Source organism: Apis mellifera, linkage group LG7 (genome assembly GCF_003254395.2).
Source record: "Apis mellifera strain DH4 linkage group LG7, Amel_HAv3.1, whole genome shotgun sequence".
In the NCBI taxonomy this organism is placed as follows: domain Eukaryota; kingdom Metazoa; phylum Arthropoda; class Insecta; order Hymenoptera; family Apidae; genus Apis; species Apis mellifera.
This window is the reverse complement of record NC_037644.1, coordinates 1,309,890-1,332,221: the sequence shown is the minus strand read 5'-3', so window position 1 is coordinate 1,332,221 and position 22,332 is coordinate 1,309,890. Positions and strand designations below refer to the sequence as shown.

General features: G+C 24.6%; 4 protein-coding genes and 1 long non-coding RNA gene across 11 annotated transcripts; 4 read left to right on the top strand and 1 right to left on the bottom strand.

The window, feature by feature from the left end:
* Positions 1–850: 850 nt before the first annotated feature.
* Positions 851–5,010, top strand: LOC100577707 (arginine/serine-rich coiled-coil protein 2). 2 transcript variants are annotated; one of them, XM_003249407.4, is made up of 5 exons: positions 851–1,054; positions 1,630–1,710; positions 3,164–3,276; positions 3,462–4,143; positions 4,247–5,010. In XM_003249407.4, exons 1-5 carry the CDS (start codon positions 992–994, stop codon positions 4,541–4,543), a joined length of 1,236 nt encoding a protein of 411 aa, XP_003249455.1. In that variant the 5' UTR covers positions 851–991; the 3' UTR covers positions 4,544–5,010. The 2 variants fall into 2 exon arrangements, with proteins under 2 accessions (XP_003249455.1, XP_006559239.1); XM_006559176.3 differs by having other exon boundaries at positions 853–1,054; positions 1,601–1,710.
* Positions 5,011–5,376: 366 nt separating this feature from the next.
* Positions 5,377–7,283, top strand: LOC409590 (cyclin-dependent kinase 1). The gene is made up of 4 exons (XM_003249408.4): positions 5,377–5,669; positions 6,031–6,326; positions 6,505–6,824; positions 6,901–7,283. The coding sequence occupies exons 1-4, from the start codon at positions 5,633–5,635 to the stop codon at positions 7,142–7,144; spliced, it is 897 nt and encodes a 298-aa protein (XP_003249456.1). The 5' UTR covers positions 5,377–5,632; the 3' UTR covers positions 7,145–7,283.
* Positions 7,284–8,428: 1,145 nt separating this feature from the next.
* LOC409278 (apolipoprotein D) lies at positions 8,429–12,073 on the top strand. Its single transcript, XM_392799.7, has 5 exons — positions 8,429–8,535; positions 9,706–9,822; positions 9,918–10,044; positions 10,442–10,537; positions 11,288–12,073. The coding sequence occupies exons 2-5, from the start codon at positions 9,706–9,708 to the stop codon at positions 11,758–11,760; spliced, it is 813 nt and encodes a 270-aa protein (XP_392799.3). The 5' UTR covers positions 8,429–8,535; the 3' UTR covers positions 11,761–12,073.
* A 106-nt stretch (positions 12,074–12,179) lies between these two features.
* Positions 12,180–19,937, top strand: LOC409277 (acidic phospholipase A2 PA4). Of its 6 annotated transcripts, none has more exons than XM_016913197.2 (5): positions 12,180–12,684; positions 17,562–17,816; positions 18,067–18,404; positions 18,802–18,960; positions 19,140–19,281. In XM_016913197.2, exons 2-4 carry the CDS (start codon positions 17,562–17,564, stop codon positions 18,956–18,958), a joined length of 750 nt encoding a protein of 249 aa, XP_016768686.2. In that variant the 5' UTR covers positions 12,180–12,684; the 3' UTR covers positions 18,959–18,960; positions 19,140–19,281. The 6 variants fall into 6 exon arrangements, with proteins under 6 accessions (XP_016768686.2, XP_016768685.2, XP_016768688.2 ...); XM_016913196.2 differs by lacking the exon at positions 12,180–12,684 and adding an exon at positions 13,659–13,797; XM_016913199.2 differs by lacking the exon at positions 12,180–12,684 and adding an exon at positions 14,589–14,607.
* LOC102653805 lies at positions 17,658–18,048 on the bottom strand. The gene is made up of 2 exons (XR_408236.3): positions 17,931–18,048; positions 17,658–17,845 (listed from the first exon to the last, which is right to left on the bottom strand). It is a non-coding gene; the product is annotated as an uncharacterized LOC102653805 (long non-coding RNA).
* Positions 19,938–22,332: the final 2,395 nt, after the last annotated feature.

The window sequence follows — 22,332 nt, the reverse complement described above, 5'->3', positions numbered from 1 at the left end:
TTGATTCACTTATAAACAAAAATGTTTTTGTTCATAAACTGATTTTTTTTTATTATTTCCAAAAGTAAGTTTATTTTCAATATATTCATAAAATGGTGATTTATATATATAAATCGTTTTATTTTCAATATAGATAATTGAACAAAAAATAGATTAATTTAAAAATATAAAGAAATATAAATAAAATTATTTATAAAAATGATTTTTTTTTAAAAGTTTTTCAGTTGATAAAAAAAATCATATAATTTTTTTAAATAAATTGAAAATTGTTTATAAATTTTAGAATATTTTTTAATGATATATTTTAAAATATAATGACTACGTAAATATGATTTATATATCTAAAAATTACTGTTATAATTATCCAATTTACAGACAATTCATATCTGTTATAATTTATTATAACACTTATGTAAAATAATGTTCATAAAATTGAATTTGAAAATTATTTTAATAAAAACATTTTAATATTATATTTTAAAACTATTTTAATAACATTTTTAAAGTTATTTTAATAAAATATTTTAATATTATTTTTATTAGAAATTTTATATTTATTTTTTCTCTTAGAAAAAATGTTATTTTTTTTACAAATTTTTTTTTAACATTTATTACAGAATACAATGATAATTTTTATCTATTATTAGATTAATTTTTTTATATCATCGATTTAGATTATATCATAAAAATAAATAATTATAATAATATTTAATAATCATAATTCAATCAATTATTTATTTAGAAGAAATTTTGTTAAGATTTTCATATTCGCGCTTAATTTCGCCGCTTGTTCTGCATTTCCTATATCGTTTTTCTTCCATTTCCGCTTCGATAACCTCATTCGATGGAAGCACTAGAAAAGCACGGTATGTATATACAAGCTGGTTAAATATTCTCGACCAATGGCGTTTCTGCGCAAGGCAGCCTAGGATCGACGCGCTGCGATAGTCGTAACAATTTCGGACAGTTCGTTCCCCGTTTTCACGCCATTATGGATTCGTTAGCGAATTACGCTAGTGACGGGGACAATAGTAATAATTCAGAAGATCCAAAGGTGAGTATTTAAGTATTGACAAATGTTAGAATATTTTATAATTATTTTGTTGATATCTCATTTTCACTGCGGCATCTATAATACTTAAGAAACTTTCATGTACATACACGACATGGCTTCTCCTAGAATAGGTTTTTAAGTCAATATAATTTTTCAATTATTCATAAGTACAATTTTTACATTTAATAATCTTATCTCAGAAAATTGAATTAACTATTTATAACATATATTTATATATTTTTTAACTGTAGATTTAACAAACCTACAACACGTTTACTTAACATATAAATTACACGTAATCATTATTCTTATTTCTACAATTTTAGAGGTACAAAAATTCTTATATTTAATTTTATAAATTATTAATTTATTTATTAATGTTTTAAGAAATTATTTGATATTTTTGAATATGAATAATTTAATTATTTATTTTGAGATTATTATTAATATAATATCAATAAAAATAATAATAATAATAATAATAATAATAATAATAATAATAATAATAATATTGATAATATATATTATGATTTTTAAATTATTTAGTGGTTTATCACCAATATTGTGTTTCTAAGATATCATATGGGATGCATGGTGATACCAATAAAAGAGCCAGTGACGCAAACTACGATCCAGTACAAATGGACATGAGTGAGGTATAGTAAAATTGAATGTTTGTAAATGCTTTTTTGTAATATTAAGTACAAAATGTTACAACGAATAATAGGAAAATGTGGTATCTTTATGAGGGCTATACATACATATAGGTTCATGACATATAAAAAAATGATTAATCTTGGTTTTCAGAGGTCATGTCAAAACTATATAAAACTATATAAATAAAATGTAATTTCACAATAACATTGTAGCATTTATTTTGTATATTATTTTGTATTATTAAATATTCAAAAAAATTAATAAAATAAAACTTTTTTACATTGAAATTGATAAGAAAAGATTATTTTATAAAAGTTTATATGAATTGAAGTAATTTTTATTAATTATTTTTTATTTGTAAAAATTTTAATAATGTAATATCATTGACAATTCTTTTTTTATCTTTATTTTGAATTTTTAATAACAATATAATGTTATCATTATATTGTTTTCATTATATATATTATAAATATTTGTATTTATATATCTCTTATTCTTTATTATTTTTGTATCATTTTTTAATACAGTATAATAATATTATCAAAATATAATTTATGAAATAAAATTTTTTGACAAGTTTAAGACATGACCTTAAAGCCTTATCATGTGGCAGAAACAATGAGAGTAAAGATTGAGATATTTAAAATTTAAATAATAAGTAAATGGGAATAGTGCCATTTCGTGAGAAAATATTAACACGTAGCTCTGTTGGTAATACATGATACAATATCTACGCACCTCGGCAAGGTCTATGCTGTGTGAGGGTCTTTCAAGACTACCCCAAGTCCTATTGAGAAGACAAAGGTGAGTAGAGGAAGCTGGAAGAAGGTAACACTAATAAAAAATCAACCATCAAAGAAACCACATGTACAAACATATTCGGGTAATATAACTAACTGCTAAAACAGATAAATGTGAAGGGCCCTCATATTCCTGTTTCTCTTTTATTCTATTCTCCAAAATCTAACTGAAAAAAATGTACAATGAAATTTACAATGTACATTTACAATATAAATTTTTATGTTATAAAATTTTTGTATCAAGTACAACCAAGGATGTGAGAAAATTTATTTTTTGTAAAAATTACTATTACAATAGTTTTAAGAATATTCTCTATTATTTTTAAATACTATGATTTAAATACCAAAAATATTAGGATGTAGTAATTTTTATCTGGTAATTACAAATATTGCAAAATTCAATCTTTATATATATATATACCGAAATTCGTTTTTTTTATAAATTTTTTTATAAATTTTATAATTTTAAAATAAATATATTTGTTAGAAACTATTAAAGTCATTAGTAAAAGATTGATTTTTGTTAAATTGTGAGGGTATTAAAAAAAACGTTTGGTTTAAGATATAGTTCTTGTAATGTAAATTGAAATTTATGTTTTACTTAATAAAATATATAAAATGCATATTAATGTGAATAATTTTTATTTCTTAGGAAAGCAACAACAACAATTCGTCTAGAGAATCCAGTAGTGAAAGAGCACAGAGTCCAGCAGCACAATCAAAAACAGATTCATCTCGATCATTACCTTCTCCCTCAGACCAGAGGTAAGCTGGTTTGTTTGTAAGCTTATTCTCCTTTGAATTTAAATTAATATATTTCTTTGAACTTTATACGAGAAAAAAACAAACAAACAAACTTGCAACATACTTACCACATAATGTTTCCCTTACATGCAAAATAATAATACGAATCTGTGTGGTATATCCTGCAGAACGTAATCGTTTTACAGGCGATCTGATCATGAAAATCACACAGCAAATTCAAAAGACGAGCACAAACGAGGAGATAGATCTGACCGTAGTAGACACATGAGTGATAAAGGACGACGACCATCATACGATGATAGAAGACAACGAGAAAACAGTCATAGAGATAGAGATATAAAAAGGAATCGGGATGATGACAGAAAATCCCGTGACGATGATAAAAAGAAAGAAAAAAGTTCGTTAGGATCAAGTAGAGATGAGAAGAGTGATGATAAAGAAAAGAGCGACAAAGATCATCACTATCGTGATGATCGAAGAGATCGAAATCGTGATAGAAGTGACAGAGATAGACGCAGAGATAGGGATAGAGATCGAGATCGCCGACATTCTAGAGATGATAGATCGAAAGATCGATATCGAGACGATCGATCCAGTTATCATAAAGAAAAAGATCGTGCAAGATCAAGATCTAGATCGAGAGACCGAGCTCCACCTCCTTTTCGAACAATGAGTTATAGGGAAGAAAAAGGTAGAAACAAGTTAGCTCAATTAGAGAAGTTAGGAATTGAACTTAAAGCACCAGAAGGAGACACTGCTACACCGGGCATTCAAAATGAACAGAATTATTATAATCCTTTAGCCACAGCTACGCAAGGAAAATATGCGGAACAGATACAAAAGAGAAAACTATTATGGGCGAATAAGGTAATTAATTATTAATTCATTTTCATGTTAATTTTATACCAAAATATTTTTTCTTTAAATTATTTAAAATTTTTTTTTACATATATATATTTTTATTTTACAGTCAAAACAAGACGAAGGTAAAACATCTACAGCAGCTTCTACTGCAAACACTTGGGTAGGAACAACATTCACTCATGATCAGGATGGGAAAGTAACAGCAAAGTTTAAGCGATTAATGGGCATCAAAGACGATTTACCGATTACTCCGGCAGCGGGTACCAAACCAGATATATTAAAAAAACAAGAAGAAATGTTTAATAACATGGAACAACAATATGAGGTAGCACGTGCTACTACACACACACAACGAGGTGTCGGACTTGGTTATGCTACTGGTGGATATCAATTTCCTCGATAAAATGTGTTGAAACTTTTGAACGACATTGAGTTATGATTAATAACAAGTCTAACACAGGTGCAACTCGATTTTTGATTTTACAATCTCGTCAGGTCGATTACAAAACAGAGTTTTTATTTCAAAGTCGTTATATATAGGAATTATAGAGTAATTACAAAGCTTATCAAACAAAGATTTGAATAATCTTGTTATAGTTATATAATTATATTGTAAACATTTAAAAAAATAAATTTATTAAGAATCTGGAAGAAGAACTCTGTGTTTTCGATTTGACGAATATTCTTGATTAATTTTTGTTTGAGAAAAAAAATGAAAAGACAAGAAATCTTTGTTTGTTACGAATGTGCTTGTAACATCAATTTATATGATAATTTCATTGTACCTATATACTGTATGTACAAATAAGAGATACATTGACACGAATGATGTTTTTTTCTCTCTCTTTTTTTAATAAATGTCAAATGATTTTTGAAATTTTTTTTTTAAATTCCTTTCTTTTTTTAATATAAAGCCAAACTTTAGAATATAAATTTATTTGTACTAATTAATATATTTTAGATTTATTGAAAACTTGTACTTAATATTGGTTTTATTTATATATTTACATTAATTTATCTATATTATACATAATATAATAACTAGTATATAATATATTAATTACAATTAATAATTTTAATTAAAACATTATAGACAAGGTTATCTTTTTGATTAAAAATATAATTAATTTGCTTTATGATAACAATTATGGTTTAAGCATATATTAAAATAGCATAAAAGCGTAGGTTTAGTAGCAACACCTGTGTTTCCGTAAAATTTTCCGGAATATTTTTACGAAATATTACAACCTAAATATTACAATATTCATTCGGATTGGCTATAACAAGGCCGACTTGTTACGGAACAAACCGAACACTGAACATTCAAACATGTTTATCAATATGGCGTACCGACATTTGAATTTAATCGTTACGTGACGGTATACTGGAAAAATTTGTGAAATATATGTGAAATTTTATTATATTTAAATTATATTAGACATTAGAATTTAGAAAAATATATACAGATTAGAATTTTAAGCGTTCTTTCAGTATGGAGAATTTTGTGAAGATTGAAAAAATCGGCGAAGGTGAATGTTATAATACCTTGCAGATTATTCTTGTCTAATTAATATTTTTTTTTATCATATTTTTCAAGATTCATTTTATTTATAATCTAAAAATATTTTTGATAAATTTGTATCAAAATTTAATCGATTAATTTATAATAAATTTTGTACAAATTTTAATCTTGTATTAATTAAGGTTATTAAAAGATAATTATTTAAAAAATCATAATTATTAAGCAGTCTGTTTAGAGTAAAATAACTATTCATGAGTACATATATATATTTCATTTATAGAATAAAAATTATTCTTTTTATTTTGTGATATTAAAGAAAATTTAAAACATCACAAAAAATTTATAGCATCACAAAAAAAATTTCACAGGTACTTATGGAGTAGTGTACAAGGGAAAGCATAAAAAGACTGGAGAGATTGTAGCCATGAAAAAAATTCGTTTGGAAAGTGATGATGAAGGAATACCATCAACAGCAATTCGTGAAATTTCTTTACTTAAAGAATTACCACATCCCAATATTGTTAGACTAATGGATGTTTTAATGGAAGAGACTAGATTATATCTTATTTTTGAATATCTTACTATGGATTTAAAAAAATATATGGATAATTTAGGTACTGGAAAATTAATGGAGCCAAAAATGGTTAAATCTTATTTATATCAGGTTTGAAATCAGATTTTAATATATAATATAAAATATAATAATTTTGTTACAATAATATTATTATTATATTATAATATTATTTATATATAATTATATACAAACAAAATTATTTTATAATATGAATTAATAAATACTATAAAATTTTATAAAAGTTAAAATATATGTATTTTTTTTTTAGATTACACGTGCTATTTTATTCTGCCATAAACGTAGAATATTTCATCGTGATCTGAAACCACAAAATTTATTGATTGACAAATCAGGGTTGATCAAAGTAGCAGATTTTGGACTTGGAAGAGCATTTGGAATACCAGTTAGAGTATATACACATGAAGTAGTCACTTTATGGTATAGAGCTCCAGAAATTCTTCTTGGTGCCAATAGATATTCATGTGCCATTGATATCTGGAGCATAGGTTGTATATTTGCTGAAATGGCAACCAAAAAACCATTATTCCAAGGAGATAGTGAAATTGATCAATTATTTAGAATATTTCGGTAAATTGATTTTAAAGTCAATATTATATATTAGATTACAGTATAAGAACTTGAATTAATAATAGATATTTTATAGGATATTAAGAACTCCTACAGAAGAAATATGGCCTGGTGTAACACAGTTATCAGATTATAAGGCCACATTTCCAAATTGGATAACTAATAACTTAGAATCACAAGTTAAAACATTAGATAATGATGGGCTTGATCTTTTGCAAATGATGCTTATTTATGATCCTGTGCATAGAATATCGGCACGAGCTGCTTTAAAACATCCTTATTTTAACGATTTGGATATTTCTAAATTGCCGCCGGAATAATGCAGAAAAACAAAACGAATGGATAAGTGTATGGAATGGATAAGTGTACACAGATATTATGACTACATAAATTATGTCTCAGGGTATATTGAAATATTAAATTATTCATACATACAAAAGCAAACATTTAATGTTTTTTTTTTCAATGACTTTGTTCATCATATAATGAAAATTATATTCAGAAGAATATTATGTTTAATCAGCAAAGATAATTTTTCTATAAAAATTTCGAAGAGGAAAATAATTTTTGTACTATATTTGAACAAAAAATGTTTTGTAGCAATTTGATATTTGAATAATTCATCTATTTGTTTAACTTCAGATTCTTTTTGCACTTATTACTTATTCATTTTAAAAAAAATATTGTGGTATTATAAATGCTCTTAGATATCACTCTATTATATATTGAATTAGAAAATGATGTTTTTACTATTTGAAATAAATATTCTAAATGTTTTAATTTTAAGATAGATAGTACATTTAGTATTATTAGGAATTCAGCTGAAGATATATGCTATTATTTTCTGTAAATATTACTGAGAAATTCACATGATTATTAAAAATATATCTTTTGTATTTTATATAATTAAATAAACGACGATAGTTTATTTATATGTTCTTCGATGCAGAAGAAATCTCGGTATCTTCATCATAATTTATCATTTTTATATTTTTAAAGTTTCTGTATTTATATTGATATTTTTTCATAATATGACTTTTCTTTTAATACATAATATGTAAATTAAATTACAAATTAAACTACAGAAAAGCAAAAGAATGAAATCGTATATATCATTCCTAGAATGATTAATTTGATTCGTCGGACGAAAATGACTCATCGTAAGCAAATATAATAAAATTATATGGTATTCGTATCTTCAGCTTTTTTTTATAAATCGTTTTTTCTAAAAAAACATATGTATAATCTAGATATTTTCATTTCATTCTTTTTTTATATATTAAAAACTATATAATAATGAATTATTACTAAATTAATTATAAATTTTATATCATAAGATATCTTATATTTACAATTTTTTATATTCTAATAAAAATATCTATAAAAAATTTTATTGTTTTTATTTCTTTACAAATATAATGCGATTTCAAAATAATGCTACAAAATATAAAAAAACGTATTATTTTTTACTATTCCTGTAAATAATTTGATATTGTATAGTATAATATAAAAAGTTCACATAAATTTATATGAAATTGACTCATTTCTACGAATTCTTTAGAAATAACGTATTTGATCATGTTATGATCAGTTATATTCGAAGTATATATGACCCATAATTGGATTGAGAGGGGAGTATGTCTCATAAAATTCTTCTCCACTGTGCTACTGTTTACAGTACTAGTTCAGAGTCTGACAACATCATCTCACGGTGAGTATCTCAGTGATCATTTAAGATATCAAGTGTGTTGTATACTAATATTATTTCACAATTATATATTATAATATTATATAGAATATATTATATTATATTTATATTTACATTTATATCTACAATTTAAATATATTTTAAGAAAGGTTAATGACTTTAATACAAATAGTAAAACTTAAAAGTTTTCGTATCTTGAAAGAAAATTCACCTAACCCAAAAATTTTGACTTTAATGAAAATTATATATATATATATATATATATATAAAGCTTAATAGGTATTTATATATGGATATTATAAATGGAGTATAATAGTTATAAATTATATATGGAATATACACAAATTGACATTAAAATTAAATTTTTTGAATAAAATGAATTTTTTTATAAAATAATATCCGAAAACTTTTGTTAGATAATATTTAAACATATTTTCATATACCATAAAATGATTTTGTCGTGATATTAATTAATTAATTTTAATGATATATAAATTTATATTTCCATTAAATATTTTTTAAAAAAATTTATAGTTAGAAAGAAATATTTACATAAGAAATTATTAATTTAATTTATATATTTTACAATATTTTTTTGATATGTAAATGATAATAATTAATAATAGATTTCAAATGAAAACAATATTAATGAAGTTTCGATTTGACATTTCATACGGATTATAGTTCTCCATATTGTATTTTATTATGATTAATGTTGTAAATATATATAATTAATGTTAATAATATATATGTATATCATTATATTATCTATAGATAATAAAAGAAAAATAATTTTTTAAAGTCTCTAATGAAGAGTGAGGTCAAAGTTGACTTTATGCTATGTATAATTTTTTTTTTTTTTCATATAGAAAATTTAAACTTTGAAAAAATTCAAACTGAATGTACAATGAACTCTACTTTTTACTTGAGTTCAAGAGCATTATTCATTATTGTATTATTCATAAATTGTATATAATTAAACATTTTAAACATCATGTTATAATTACAAGTTTTAATTATTTATTTAATTAAAGATTTATTTGACTAAAATAAGATATATCTTTATGTATCTTTATGTATTCGATATATTTTTAAATAATTCAGAAATTTTTTTAACATATAAAGAATAGATTAATATTATTTTTTTTCAAATAATATAAACTTTTTTTATAGATGAAGATATTATCTCTAGCATTCTTACTAGGATGTTTTGTTCTTGTCAAAACACATACATATCACGTGGGACCTTGTCCCATCGTGGAACCGATGCAGGGATTTCAAATAAACAAAGTAAGTTTATAATTTTATTGTATATTTTGTATAAACAAAAATATTTTTATTTTAAATTATTTTTTTATTCATTTATAGTAAATTAGAAATTTTAGTTTTTAGGTATATGGTACGTAATTCAGAAAACTTCCACTGCTAGCAAATGTATTACCTATAATTATACTCGTGGAGAAGAACCGGGTGAATATATTCTAAAACAGGATTCCGATCATCCAGTATTAAGTAAGATAAAAAAATTTAAAATTGAAGAAAATTTTTTTTTAATGAAAAATTAAGGAAAATAATAGAAAATTTTAAAAATTATATATAAACAAAAATGTTTTAAAATAGTCTTCAACTTAAAATTTAAAGAATTGAGATTAAAAAGGTAATCCGATATTCTTTTTTGTGAAACTTTTTCTCTCTTTGTTTAACATTAAACAAAGAGGATACTGCGAAAAAGACGAAATTTTATAAACGATGAGATCGTATTAGTAATATACATATATATTGTTGAAAGCTTTTGAATTAATAAAGAAGAACGTCGGATCCCATCGAGACTCATAAAAGCATGTCAATAGAATAACTGTCTGACAAATAGGATGAATTATCCGTAATGAAGCGACGTTTCTATGCACAGGTCTTACGTCATTGAAGAATGAGTACCATTACACTGGTGAATTGACCATACCGAATCCGAGTACACCAGCTCTAATGAAAGTTCGTTTTCCTCTTAGTAAGTAAACTGTGTTTATGATAAAATAAATTAATCATATTTTTCAATTGTTCAAGAGGAAATTGATATTTAAAAAAAAAAACATTTAAAAATTTTTATTTGTTATTTGTTGTTTCAAAAATATAAACGGTATGTAAGGAAATATAAAATAATGAATGAAATATAGAAACTTTAAGAAACAAGGAATATATAGTAGGAATATGTAGTATTTTAAGAAATAAATACGAACAAAAAGCACAAAGAAGCATTGTACATACAAATTTTTGTGTATATAGAATATATATGAAATATATACAAAAATTTTTTAATAGATAAATTTTTATTTATTTTTTTTTTTATTTATTTTTAAAATTTTATAATTAAACAATCGTTTAATGTACGAATATGCATATAAATTTTCTTTATTTTCTAAAATTTAAAAAAAATTTTTTTTCTTTTAAATAAATTTTTATACATATAAAATACTTTATATAAAAATTAAAAGTTTCTTGAATTAATTAAAATTTTTTCAAATTTGAAAATTTCTTTTATAAGGTTTTGAAAAAAATGAAAAAACATTTTTTGTTAAATATATTTGTAAAACATTTGTAAACAATTCTATAAAAGAAAGACATAATAATTAAAACAAAGTAGAAAATATAGAAATATAGGAATTTCAATGAATTGCATGACTTCATTAAATATTTCAAAGAATCTCCAAGGAATTTTTTAATTACATTTATTCTAACCATCAATTTATCGTATTTAAAGGTGTAGCCGGAAGTGCGTCGCATGTAGTGTTCGCCACGGATTACAACAATTACGCGGGTGTTTTTACATGTCAGAAGCTGACATTTGCTCATCGTCAGAGTGCAACAATCCTTTCCAGAAATCGGGAATTAGATAAAACTTTTATAGACAATTTACGACAAAAATTATCCGATTTTGGTGTGAATCCCTTTGATTTGAGCATTATTAGTCAAACCAAATGTTCACATGGTAATAATTCATTGGATATTACGGTGGATCCATCGACTTTCACAAGTCAAAATATTGGCAATTTAGTTCGCAAAGCTGGAGAAAAAGTAGGCGATGGTGTCGAATGGGTAGCTAATATGGGAAGCAAGGTCTATCATAAATTGACCGGAAGTGAAGAGAAAATCACGAGTAAACCTGAAGAAACCACTGAAAAAAACTTAATGAGGCATTATGAAGAAACAAATGAAGTTGAATGGATCCCTTAGATTTTTGATTTTAAAAAATTTATTTAATATATTTTGATCCTAAGAATTAATGCTTTTTTTCGTTTTTTCAATACTCATTTTCTTGGAGAGAATAAATAATTATTATAAATAATGCTATTTTCTCCTTTGATTCTATTTGATATAATTTTAATTTTAAGATAAGTATGAAATTGTATACTATAATATTAAAAAATGACACGAGAACAGATAATTATATATATATATAAACAAAATAATATTCTTAATTTTTTTATATGATTATGAAAATAAAATAAATATCTTAAAAAATTATCTTAATTATCTTAAAAATAAATTTTGATTTATTTTTTACAAAATATTATTTCCTTAAAAAAATAAATTATATATATAGAAATCAGAAATTATTTTATATTTAAATTTATTATAAGTTTTTAATCAATTATGCTTTCAATTCGCAGCAGTGGCTAGTTCGCAGCTATCATCGATATTTAATAATAAGAAAATACACTTCTTACTTCTGTCTTTAATTGGTTCGTATCGAGAGATATTAAAATGAAATGATTGCAAAATCTCTGGAAGGAAAAACATCGCCAGCATGTCGACAAATTAATTCGATCTATTTACAACAGAAGTTATATATTGTACGGTTGCAAACATGTGTCATATCACGTGATTTGGAATCTCCCCCGTGTAATCTGGATCACGGGTTCATATATGTATGCCACATAATATTAGTATCCTGACGACCCGTTTCAACGATCAGTTTGATAGTGGCCGTTGAGGAGAGATAAGGCGAATTTTTTTAGAAAAAAATTTTGCACAACCACTCTATTTTGAGATTCACAATTCTGTGGAATCACAAAAATTCTTTTGTTGAAAGATCATAATCCTGTGAAGACAGGAAAAATTATTGATCATCATCCACGAGAGTTATAAAACTTCAATGTATGTATATTAATTCATTATATTTTTGTCCTTTTCTTTTATTTCTTTAATTCTAATTCTATATCTTTATTTATTATATCTTTAATTATTTGAAAGATCAGATCGATAATAATTGCTCTGATAATAATTATTATTTAATTTTGAAAAATATGATATGATATTTTAATTATTTAAAAATTATATAATCTTATAATAGAAAAATTTTAATAAAAATTGTTTAGTTTAAAATAATGAAACATATAGTTTGAAAATACATCAATCTTAAAGGCATACATTATTCAAAATATATTTTTTTTAACATGTAGACGTGCGAGGAATCGATATTCCTGAAAAATATGCTTTGCGAATCTGCTACGCAAATGGAATTTTTTATGATAGTCTAGGAAGCGGGATTATACACAAGTATTGAATTTCATATAAATTGAATGAAAGGAAACTCGGTACGAGATTGTATTCTCCTTATGAAATTGGTGAAATTACACACCCATTAAGATATGTTAAAAATGTATCTATTACATTGTAATGATGATTATGATATGATTATTCTGAAATCATGAACATTTAACCAACTAATGGAGATACATATCGAAAATAATAAATTTGGATGTTTAAATCATTAAAGTTTAAACTCGAAGAATTTAAAAATTTCTAATAATAATTTTTCAACATAATAATTTCAAAGCAATTCAATTGATAAAATTACTAATTTCAAAACATAATTAAAATCATTTCTAATGATTTTATTACCTTCGGGATAAATTTCAGGAGATCGGTGTCGGTCAGTTGAGGGGTTGTTGCGCACTGCAGCAGCTCGAGTCGCGTTGCGGTTTCTGGGGTTGCGTAGCTGGTGGTGGGGGTTAGTTGGCAGTTAGTTGCGCACTTGTTCTTTTAGCGAGTTTCGCGTTATTCCTTCGACACGAACATATCTCGATTTCTTTCTGATTTTCCAAACAGTTTCATTAAATTCATGTTTAAGTCAATCTACTTTGCAACAACGTATTCGTCTGAAACAGTTTTATTATTTGTCTGGTTGAGATTGAATGTTTCATTCTTTGTGATCGTGATATCGTAATAAACATGCTCACCACTGCACGTGTACGACTTTTCCACAGGGTAATTGATCGATTAAGCGGCGCGTGCAACGCGTATATTGTAACGAGTAGCGATTTCTCGTGAATTGTTCTTGACATCTTGACTGATCGTTAATTTGCTAATTCGTTGGCGACTCGTTGCGATATTTTGCTGTGCTTTATATTCCTGTGTTTTTATTTTACATCGTAGTTAATTCCTTTTATGATTCGCTCACATGTTATCTTATTGTAATGATCATTCCTTTTTTTCTTTTTTATAATAAATTTTCTTTAATACTAAATATTGGATGGAACAAGTAAAAGGAAAGAAGAATTATTTATATATTTTTGAAATTAAAAGATAATTTTAGAGATATAATAGAGATTGATGTTTGTATTATTCTTGAATCTACAATTATGATTTATTATGATTTTATATTTATTATACAATCATTATATTAAAGCTTCTTTTTCATATAACAATTTTTTATTTACAATTTTTTCCATAATAAATAATTTCTGATAATGATTCTTTTCAATTATTTCTAAAGATTTTTTATTAGTAAAAAAAAAAAAATAAAAAATTAATAATTGAATCAATAAATAAACATTCATTCATATTCTTTTTGGTGAAAAGTTAGCAATATCTGATTAAACAAGATATAATGATTTACAATTGATGACTTTTATTGATGACTTTGATAAAGATGGGTTAGTATAGTTGAATTATATCGATTTGCATCAGTTGGTTACAGGATTATTTGATTTAAATTGGCACAAGTTCAAGAGACAAGTTCGTCAATGAAGTTGACTGACCCAGATTTTCGATATTTGGTTCAATTTCACGACGAGGGTTAGTAAAATTCACAGGATCTATCACCTCTCTAAACTGGGACGATCTAATTAAATTAAATTTATCGATCAAACAAGTCGTGTTGTTGAACAACATTAATCTTTATCGATAATAATATTAGATAGAATTGATATGATAGAATTATTATTATATTTATAATTTTTTTATTTAGTTTTATCTATTATATCTTATTATATATGTATAATATATTGTTTTATATTCCTTACTTTTTACTTTTTAATTTTGTATATTAAAACAATTATATAATTTTTTTTATTAAGAAACCAAATTCAATTTGTTGCAGGCTTCCTATTATATCAAATTACAAAATCGCTATAAATATTAATAAATTATTACAAAAAAAATAAATAATAAATATAAAATGAAAACAAATGGAATTTAATCTAATTCAATTATATAAATAAATTAATAGAAATAGAATGAAAAAATCAGAGAAATTACATATCTATTACATATCAGATGTAATAGATTATAAATAAATTTCAATGGAAATTGAAATACAAACAACATAATTTATATCTTAAAATTTTTTTTATCATTTTTCATTGTGCTTTATAGAATCATATAGAAAAGATTGGTGTAGAAATCAATAATTTCCATTGACGCCAATCTCTAAAGATTACTTAAGAGCCATTTAAAATCAACTCGTATAGAATCTCTAGTGATTCTCACAGGGATTCGTAAGGTCGTTCATCACTCATGTCTTTCAACATATATTTTCGTTTTTCTTTTCGAATTAATTTCTTTCGCGATTTCGATGCGTCAGAAGGGAAGGACAGCCAGTGAGGAATCGTCAAGGTTTGGTTTTTGTTCCTTATTTTTCTGTGACCTTAAGAGAACTGTTGTCCTTGAAGGATCTTTTGAAGTGATTCTCGAGAAAGGTAAAACACTATTAGTCGTTCAACGTTCCTCGAAACCACTGCTTCGGGTGCGATTGAATCGTAGATGTCGAATCTAGAAGCTTTTTCTCATTTTTTATAAGAGAAATTGAGAATTTTATATATTTTATGCTTAAATTTTTTTATAATATGAAAGTTTTTTTATTTTACCGTGATAGTGATAAATTATGATGTGACATGGAGTTCCAATTTGACATTTATTTAGAAAAATTTCATTATCACATATAGTGGCTATTTATTAACAATGTTTTGATTTCGATAAATCAACTGTAAGTGCTTTTTTATTGTCTCATTGCAATGAGTATTATTTTATTGAGTGAATCACTTAATATACTTGCGCGGATAGAATTATTATTTTAGTAATTAGAGAAATTGATAAAAAATACATAGTAAAAAAATTTTTAAGTTCTTTTTTTTTTTTTACTGTAAAATGAAATATCAGTATAATGTAAAAATTATTATAAATTAAAGCTTGATTATATATATTTAACGGATAATGTTTTTGCGAGAAAAGAATAATTGTTTGTGTAGAGATGCAAATATAATCATGTTTATTAATATTTTTGATTCTAATTTGTTTCTTATTATCTTATCATTTCAGAAATAGATGATTGTTCATCTTTTAATAAAAATGATAAATTGAACTTTAATCTTAAAACGTCAACATTTAAAATACAATAAAGCAATTGCAATTGCGTAGAGATTTAATAATGCTTAAAAAAGGATAAATTGAAATTGTGCAAATGTTGTTTGATCAATGTGTCAAGAAAAGAAAAAGAAAAAAAAATACGATTATGAATGTCTGGTAATGAAATAACCAAGTAAAATCTCATCATGGATATGATAGATACAGCAATGAACGCATCATTTTATGACATTTAATTGGTATACCCTCCAACTTGTTCGTTAAAACGACCGGAATTCCTGTATGTCGATTTATCTGATCGGTTACTTCAACAAGCAATAATTAATGTTAGATTAAGAAGGAAAATGTCGCATTATTCTATTTATAATTAGTTTTCATTAGATCCGCATCAATAATAAAAGATTCTTCTAGTCCTAATTGAAAGAACATGTTAATAACGTAAAGTGTTGAGAGTTTAATCTGAAATGAAAACATTATTTCATGGAAGTTGTTTCTCTGATAAAAAATTAAAAAATTAAAAAAGAATATAAAATATATATATAGATATATAATATTATAATACATAATATATAAAAAATATTGTATAGAGGACTACACATATATATTTTAATAATTACTACTTTTTTTAATATTAAAAAAATATTTATTTTTTACATTATTTAAATATTTAATTTAGACTTTAGTCAAAAAAAAAATTATTGATTAAAATAATAAATTTTCCTTAAAATAAATATTATAAGTAAGTATAAAAAAAATATTATAAGTAAAAATATTATAAGTATAAAAAGTATTCAGATTTTGCGTGGGAGTTAATATTATGTGTTTAAGTGAAACTAAGGATAAAATGACTAGATTATAATAATATTAGTATATGTACATTTCGATATATTTACAGAAAAGTTAGGAAATGTTTGCGCATTGTCGACCTACTATCCTCATAAGAAATGTTTATGTACGAGTTTGATTTTGAGATTTAAGAAGATAGAAAGATTGATAGGCAAAGGATTTTTTTTTTATTGAAAATCAACTGTATTCATTGTTTTACGAAAAAATAAAGTTAAATATCTAACGATATTTGATTCTCTTTTCGATTAATGTCGATGTCATTATTTATATTTATAGCAATGAATACGTTTAATTTATTTCTCTCAAATGCATTTTTACAAAATTATTCGGAATTTGAATAAAAAAAAAATTTAAATTTCAATGCTACTTCTGTGATATATTAAATCATAATATACATATTTATAATTTGTATACAAGATTTTTCTAGCCAGAATATATAATGCTAAAAATAATGAAAAATTTAAAACTAACTCTGATTTAACATCCTTTAAATCCTTAAATCCTTTATTTCATTTTTTTCTAAAAATTATTTTGATTGATAGATGCTTGCAGTATTTCTACTACTCATACCAACACTCTGGGGGGATGAAACTGAGGCCAGTGTTCTCGTGGCAGATACCACTATGTCAAGAATGGTGGAATTAAACGCGGATGCGCCCTTCTGTGCCTTGTACACCGATCGCGGTGTTATTCAAAAAATGGTTCTTGGTGCTGATCCAAAAAAAGTCCGTCAAATGTCGAGCAATCTCGTAGCAGATTTGGAAGAAACGTGTAAAGCTTCTCGAGACAAGGGAAAGGTACCGAATAATCTTTTTCAGATGTTGAGCTATAGATAGATTAAACAAGATCATAATTAATTGAACGTTTAATTCGCTTAATGTAAGAATATAACTTTGTACAAAGATAATTACATCATTAAGTAAAATTTTTAATAGTAAATACTTCATTATTACTTGTGTATAAGTGAAATCTTGAAAAATCTATAAAAATAAAAATATAAAATTAAATTAATTAAAAATAATAAATTCACTTTGTTGTCACTTGCAGAATCAACCTGCAGGAGGTGGATTGATTTATCCAGGCACAAAATGGTGTGGCCCAGGTACTTTAGCAAAGTCGTACGATGAACTCGGACACCATGCAGCCGAGGATGCATGTTGTAGAGAGCACGACCATTGCCCTATCACTATATCGCCTAAGGAGTGCATTCATGGTATATGCAACAACTCGCCTTTCACACGGTCTCACTGTGACTGCGATGCGAAGTTCCGTAGATGTTTGCAGAATCTTAACTCGGAAGTCGCGAATACTCTTGGTGCTCTTTTTTTTAATGTGATACAAGTAACTTGTTTTAAGGAGAGACGTCCCTGTTCACAGTGGCAGAGGTAAGTTTTGGAAAACAATTCTGTGAAAATAAAATTTATTTAGTTAGTTACCTTTTCAAATCTCTCCTTTTCAAAATAAAAAAATTGTATTGCCTATATAAAATATTTATTACCAAGAGAAGAATTTTTATAATGACTCAATTCATTTAAAAATTACATTATATATAAATATCAATATGATCAATTATATTAAACAATAATCAAATGTAAATTTGTTATATTATCATTTAATTTTTTATTTGAGGAAAGAAGAATTTTTTCATTATTTTTCTTATTTTCTGAGATGTTCAATATAATGTCAAAAAGTAGTAAAAATAATTTTTTTTCTCTCAAAATGATCGAACGAAATGAAACAATTAAACATATTTCTAATGATTAAATCATCAATTCTCTTCAGTTGTCTTCTGGTTTGGATGAATTCGACGCGATACGAGTATATTAATTCGCCACGAGATTATTATACCTACAAGATGTTTTTCTACAAGATGCTACAGACAATGCGTGAGATCCTCAAACAGAAACAATTATCATCATGGCATATGAGCTTCGATTGAATGTAATTTTATTATAAATATATTCTCACAGACGATCGGTTATTGATGATAATTGTGGTGGTGGTGGTGGTCTTCATACTACTTTAACAATTTCTTTCCGCTTTATTTCGATCTCTCTTGCAAAATTTCGTGATGATCGATCGTGTTTCGTAATGATCGTTATGTGGTTGATATGTTGCAGAAATGGTTACACGGAATCGGTATCGAACCGATTGTGCTCCCAGTACAAATTCCGACCAAGCGACAAATACGTGCCGTTGATGCCCTTGAACGTGAACTAGCTATTGCGGAAACGCAAGAAGAACGGACCAGACAGCCTTTGAAGTGATGCCAGTTAACAGAGTTCTAATGAATGGGATAATTGCACGCGTTTCAACCGCGTTCCTCGCGCCGCCCCTTTCTTTCACGCTGATCCAACTTGTCTGGGAACAATCGAACGAAATGTTCTTTCCCGATCATTCATGAATTTATATATTGTTACAGATCATTATTTTTCATGGAATATTTTCATTTTTCTTTCCTGATTTTTACTTGACAAAAAAGATTATCCTCTTCTTGGTAGCTTCGATCAATTTTTCAGCAAGATCGATCTAAAACAATAAATAGAAAATTAGTTTTACGAAAATTTCATAGCTAAGAAGTATCCAAGAAATATTTTTAACATTTTTTTTTAATAAATATATCAGATATTTTTTCTCTTTTTCCTTTGGTCTCGAATAAAGTTATACTTAAATATAAGCAGATGGATTTTTTTAGTCTTAAAAAATTAAAAATTTCTTTTAAAGTTTTCATAAATGTGAAAAATATTAGAAAACTTTTTTTTTAATTTTTTTTGTTTAGTCGTTTTTTCAATTAATTTTGAAAATAAAAAATGGAATAAATAGTTTGAGATGGTCAGCTTGAAAGTAAGAAATAGTTATGCAAATGTTAGTAGTTGTCATCCTTGCAACATAAAAGTCAATACGTATTGTTATAAAAAGTTTTTTGTTTTTAGCTTCGTAATATATGAAATCCAGAAATATATATACATATATATATATATATATATATATATATATATATATATATATATATATATATATAAATTTTTAAGAAGGAATTGGTGTGAAATTTGAATAGAGATTGATTTCGAAAGAATTGCGAATTTACTCGCAAATGATTTACGATTTTACTGCTCAATATTACTTTTTTAACATGTTTCTAACTCTGAAAATAATAGTTTAAATGATTGATCTTTTTAAAAAGAAAAAAGGAAGTTATAGATATACAATATGAAATAAAAACTAAATTTGGTAAATTTATATTGATTATTGCTAAATTAAAGATAGTAACAAAGAAAAAGATTATAGGTATAATTGACTAAACAATTGCTTCATCGAACATAAAACAAAGGAAAATTTTACTGGAATTGTATCACCGAAACAAGGTTCGCATTTCTTGCATATCATTCGTCGTGCAAATATGCATGCAATTGCATAAAATCGCGTAGCATTTTCTACGATTTTCTTTAGATTAAGATTTTTTATCAAGTTGATACGGAAGTAATTAAAATATATTAAATGTAGATATGATATCATAATTTTTTAAATTAAATTTCAAATAAAATATTATTATATTTGAGATATACATATATATATATATATAAATAATGAATGCTATAGTATCAATTTGATGAATTTACAACGTACCAATAAATTTCACAATATCTGCGATTTTTCTATCCTTTTTGATAGCTTTTGAATTTTTAAATTCAAAATTTATAAATTTTAAAACTCGTGCATTCAACGAATTTGTTTTAAGACATTTTTAAAGTCATTTGTATATATAAATTAAAAATTAACAATATAATAATGTTGCAGTTCAAATATGCAAGAATCATGAAAGAATTTGATTCATTTGATGCAAACTGCTCAAAATAATATGAAAAATACAAAATGATTGAACAAAATTTCCTCACTTATGCATGAAAATATTTTATTTGCAAAATATATTAAATTGAAAAATTAATCAACAAAATTGATAAACATTTTCGCAATTTCTTATTAAAAAATATGGAAATTTCAGCAATTAAGTTCAATTAGTTTTTCCTATGATTATCATATGAAAATGAGTTCAATTATCAATCCAATATCAATTATATCTACAACTATATAACTTAGAACTTGAAAAATGAAATTGATCTTCAAATGCTCTTGACAATCTTATTTTCTAAATTGCAATCTTCATTTTATGATATATTTATTATTTTTTTTTTTAATGATATGAAAAAAATGATTTACTAATTATTTTGAGCAGTAATAAAAATAGAAATGAAATGAATGAAATGATTAGAAGAAACGAAGATCCTGCACAATCTTTACTGTGATCGAAATTACTCAGCATGTAAGCTTGCTATGTAGTTTTTACTTATAGATTAATCATTTGTTATTTGTGGCTTTTTATGCTCAAATAATTAATGCGACCTGAGAGAACCGGAAGTTGTCGCTAGACAATCGAAGATTATCCGGATTTTGTAAATATCTCGGGAAGGTCAGCCGGGAAAGCGTGCAATCGATTGAATATGTCACATTGATATATATATTAGAAATAGCTCAGTGACATTTAGTTTCCTGAAGACCTTCAATTGATCATCAGTATAGTGAAATCTGACAAAATCTAACTAGATTAAAAAAATTGTTTTATACATTATTTTTAAAGATATATGTATTTTTCAAGATTATTTCTTTTTTTTTAATAATATTGTATAAAAATAGTAAAATTATTCGATTTTTTTAGGATATCTTGTAATTCAAAATTAAGTTTAAATTATTTACTTCAAAGTGAAGTTATAAATATAATATCTAATATTCAATATACAAATAACTTTTGTAATAAGTAAGTTATGTTTTGGATATTTAAAATATTAATGATTTAAATTATGAATTTTATTATTTAAAATTTGTTTTTTAAGATTAAACTGTACTGATGAATATGAGATAAATATGTATTTATATGTATTCAAATTAATTTTTAATTACTATATAATATAATATAATCAACATTTTTAACATTTGCATGCGATAATATTGTTTATATTATATTGCTGATATATATATATTTTAGTCTAAAATGGATCTCTTGGATACTTTCTGGAAAATATTTATATTATATATTATAATGAAACTATAATTAATTTTCTATATTTATCTTTGAAATCTTACAATTTCCAACCATTTTATCATATATATTTGCACTTATACATCATACATCAAAAACTAATTTAACATATATATTTGAAAAATTGTATCTATGTTGATTTGAAAGACCAAATATTTTAAAAAATAAACAACTACCTCTTTACAAACTACTCGTTTTTTTCATTTTGAAAAAATTAA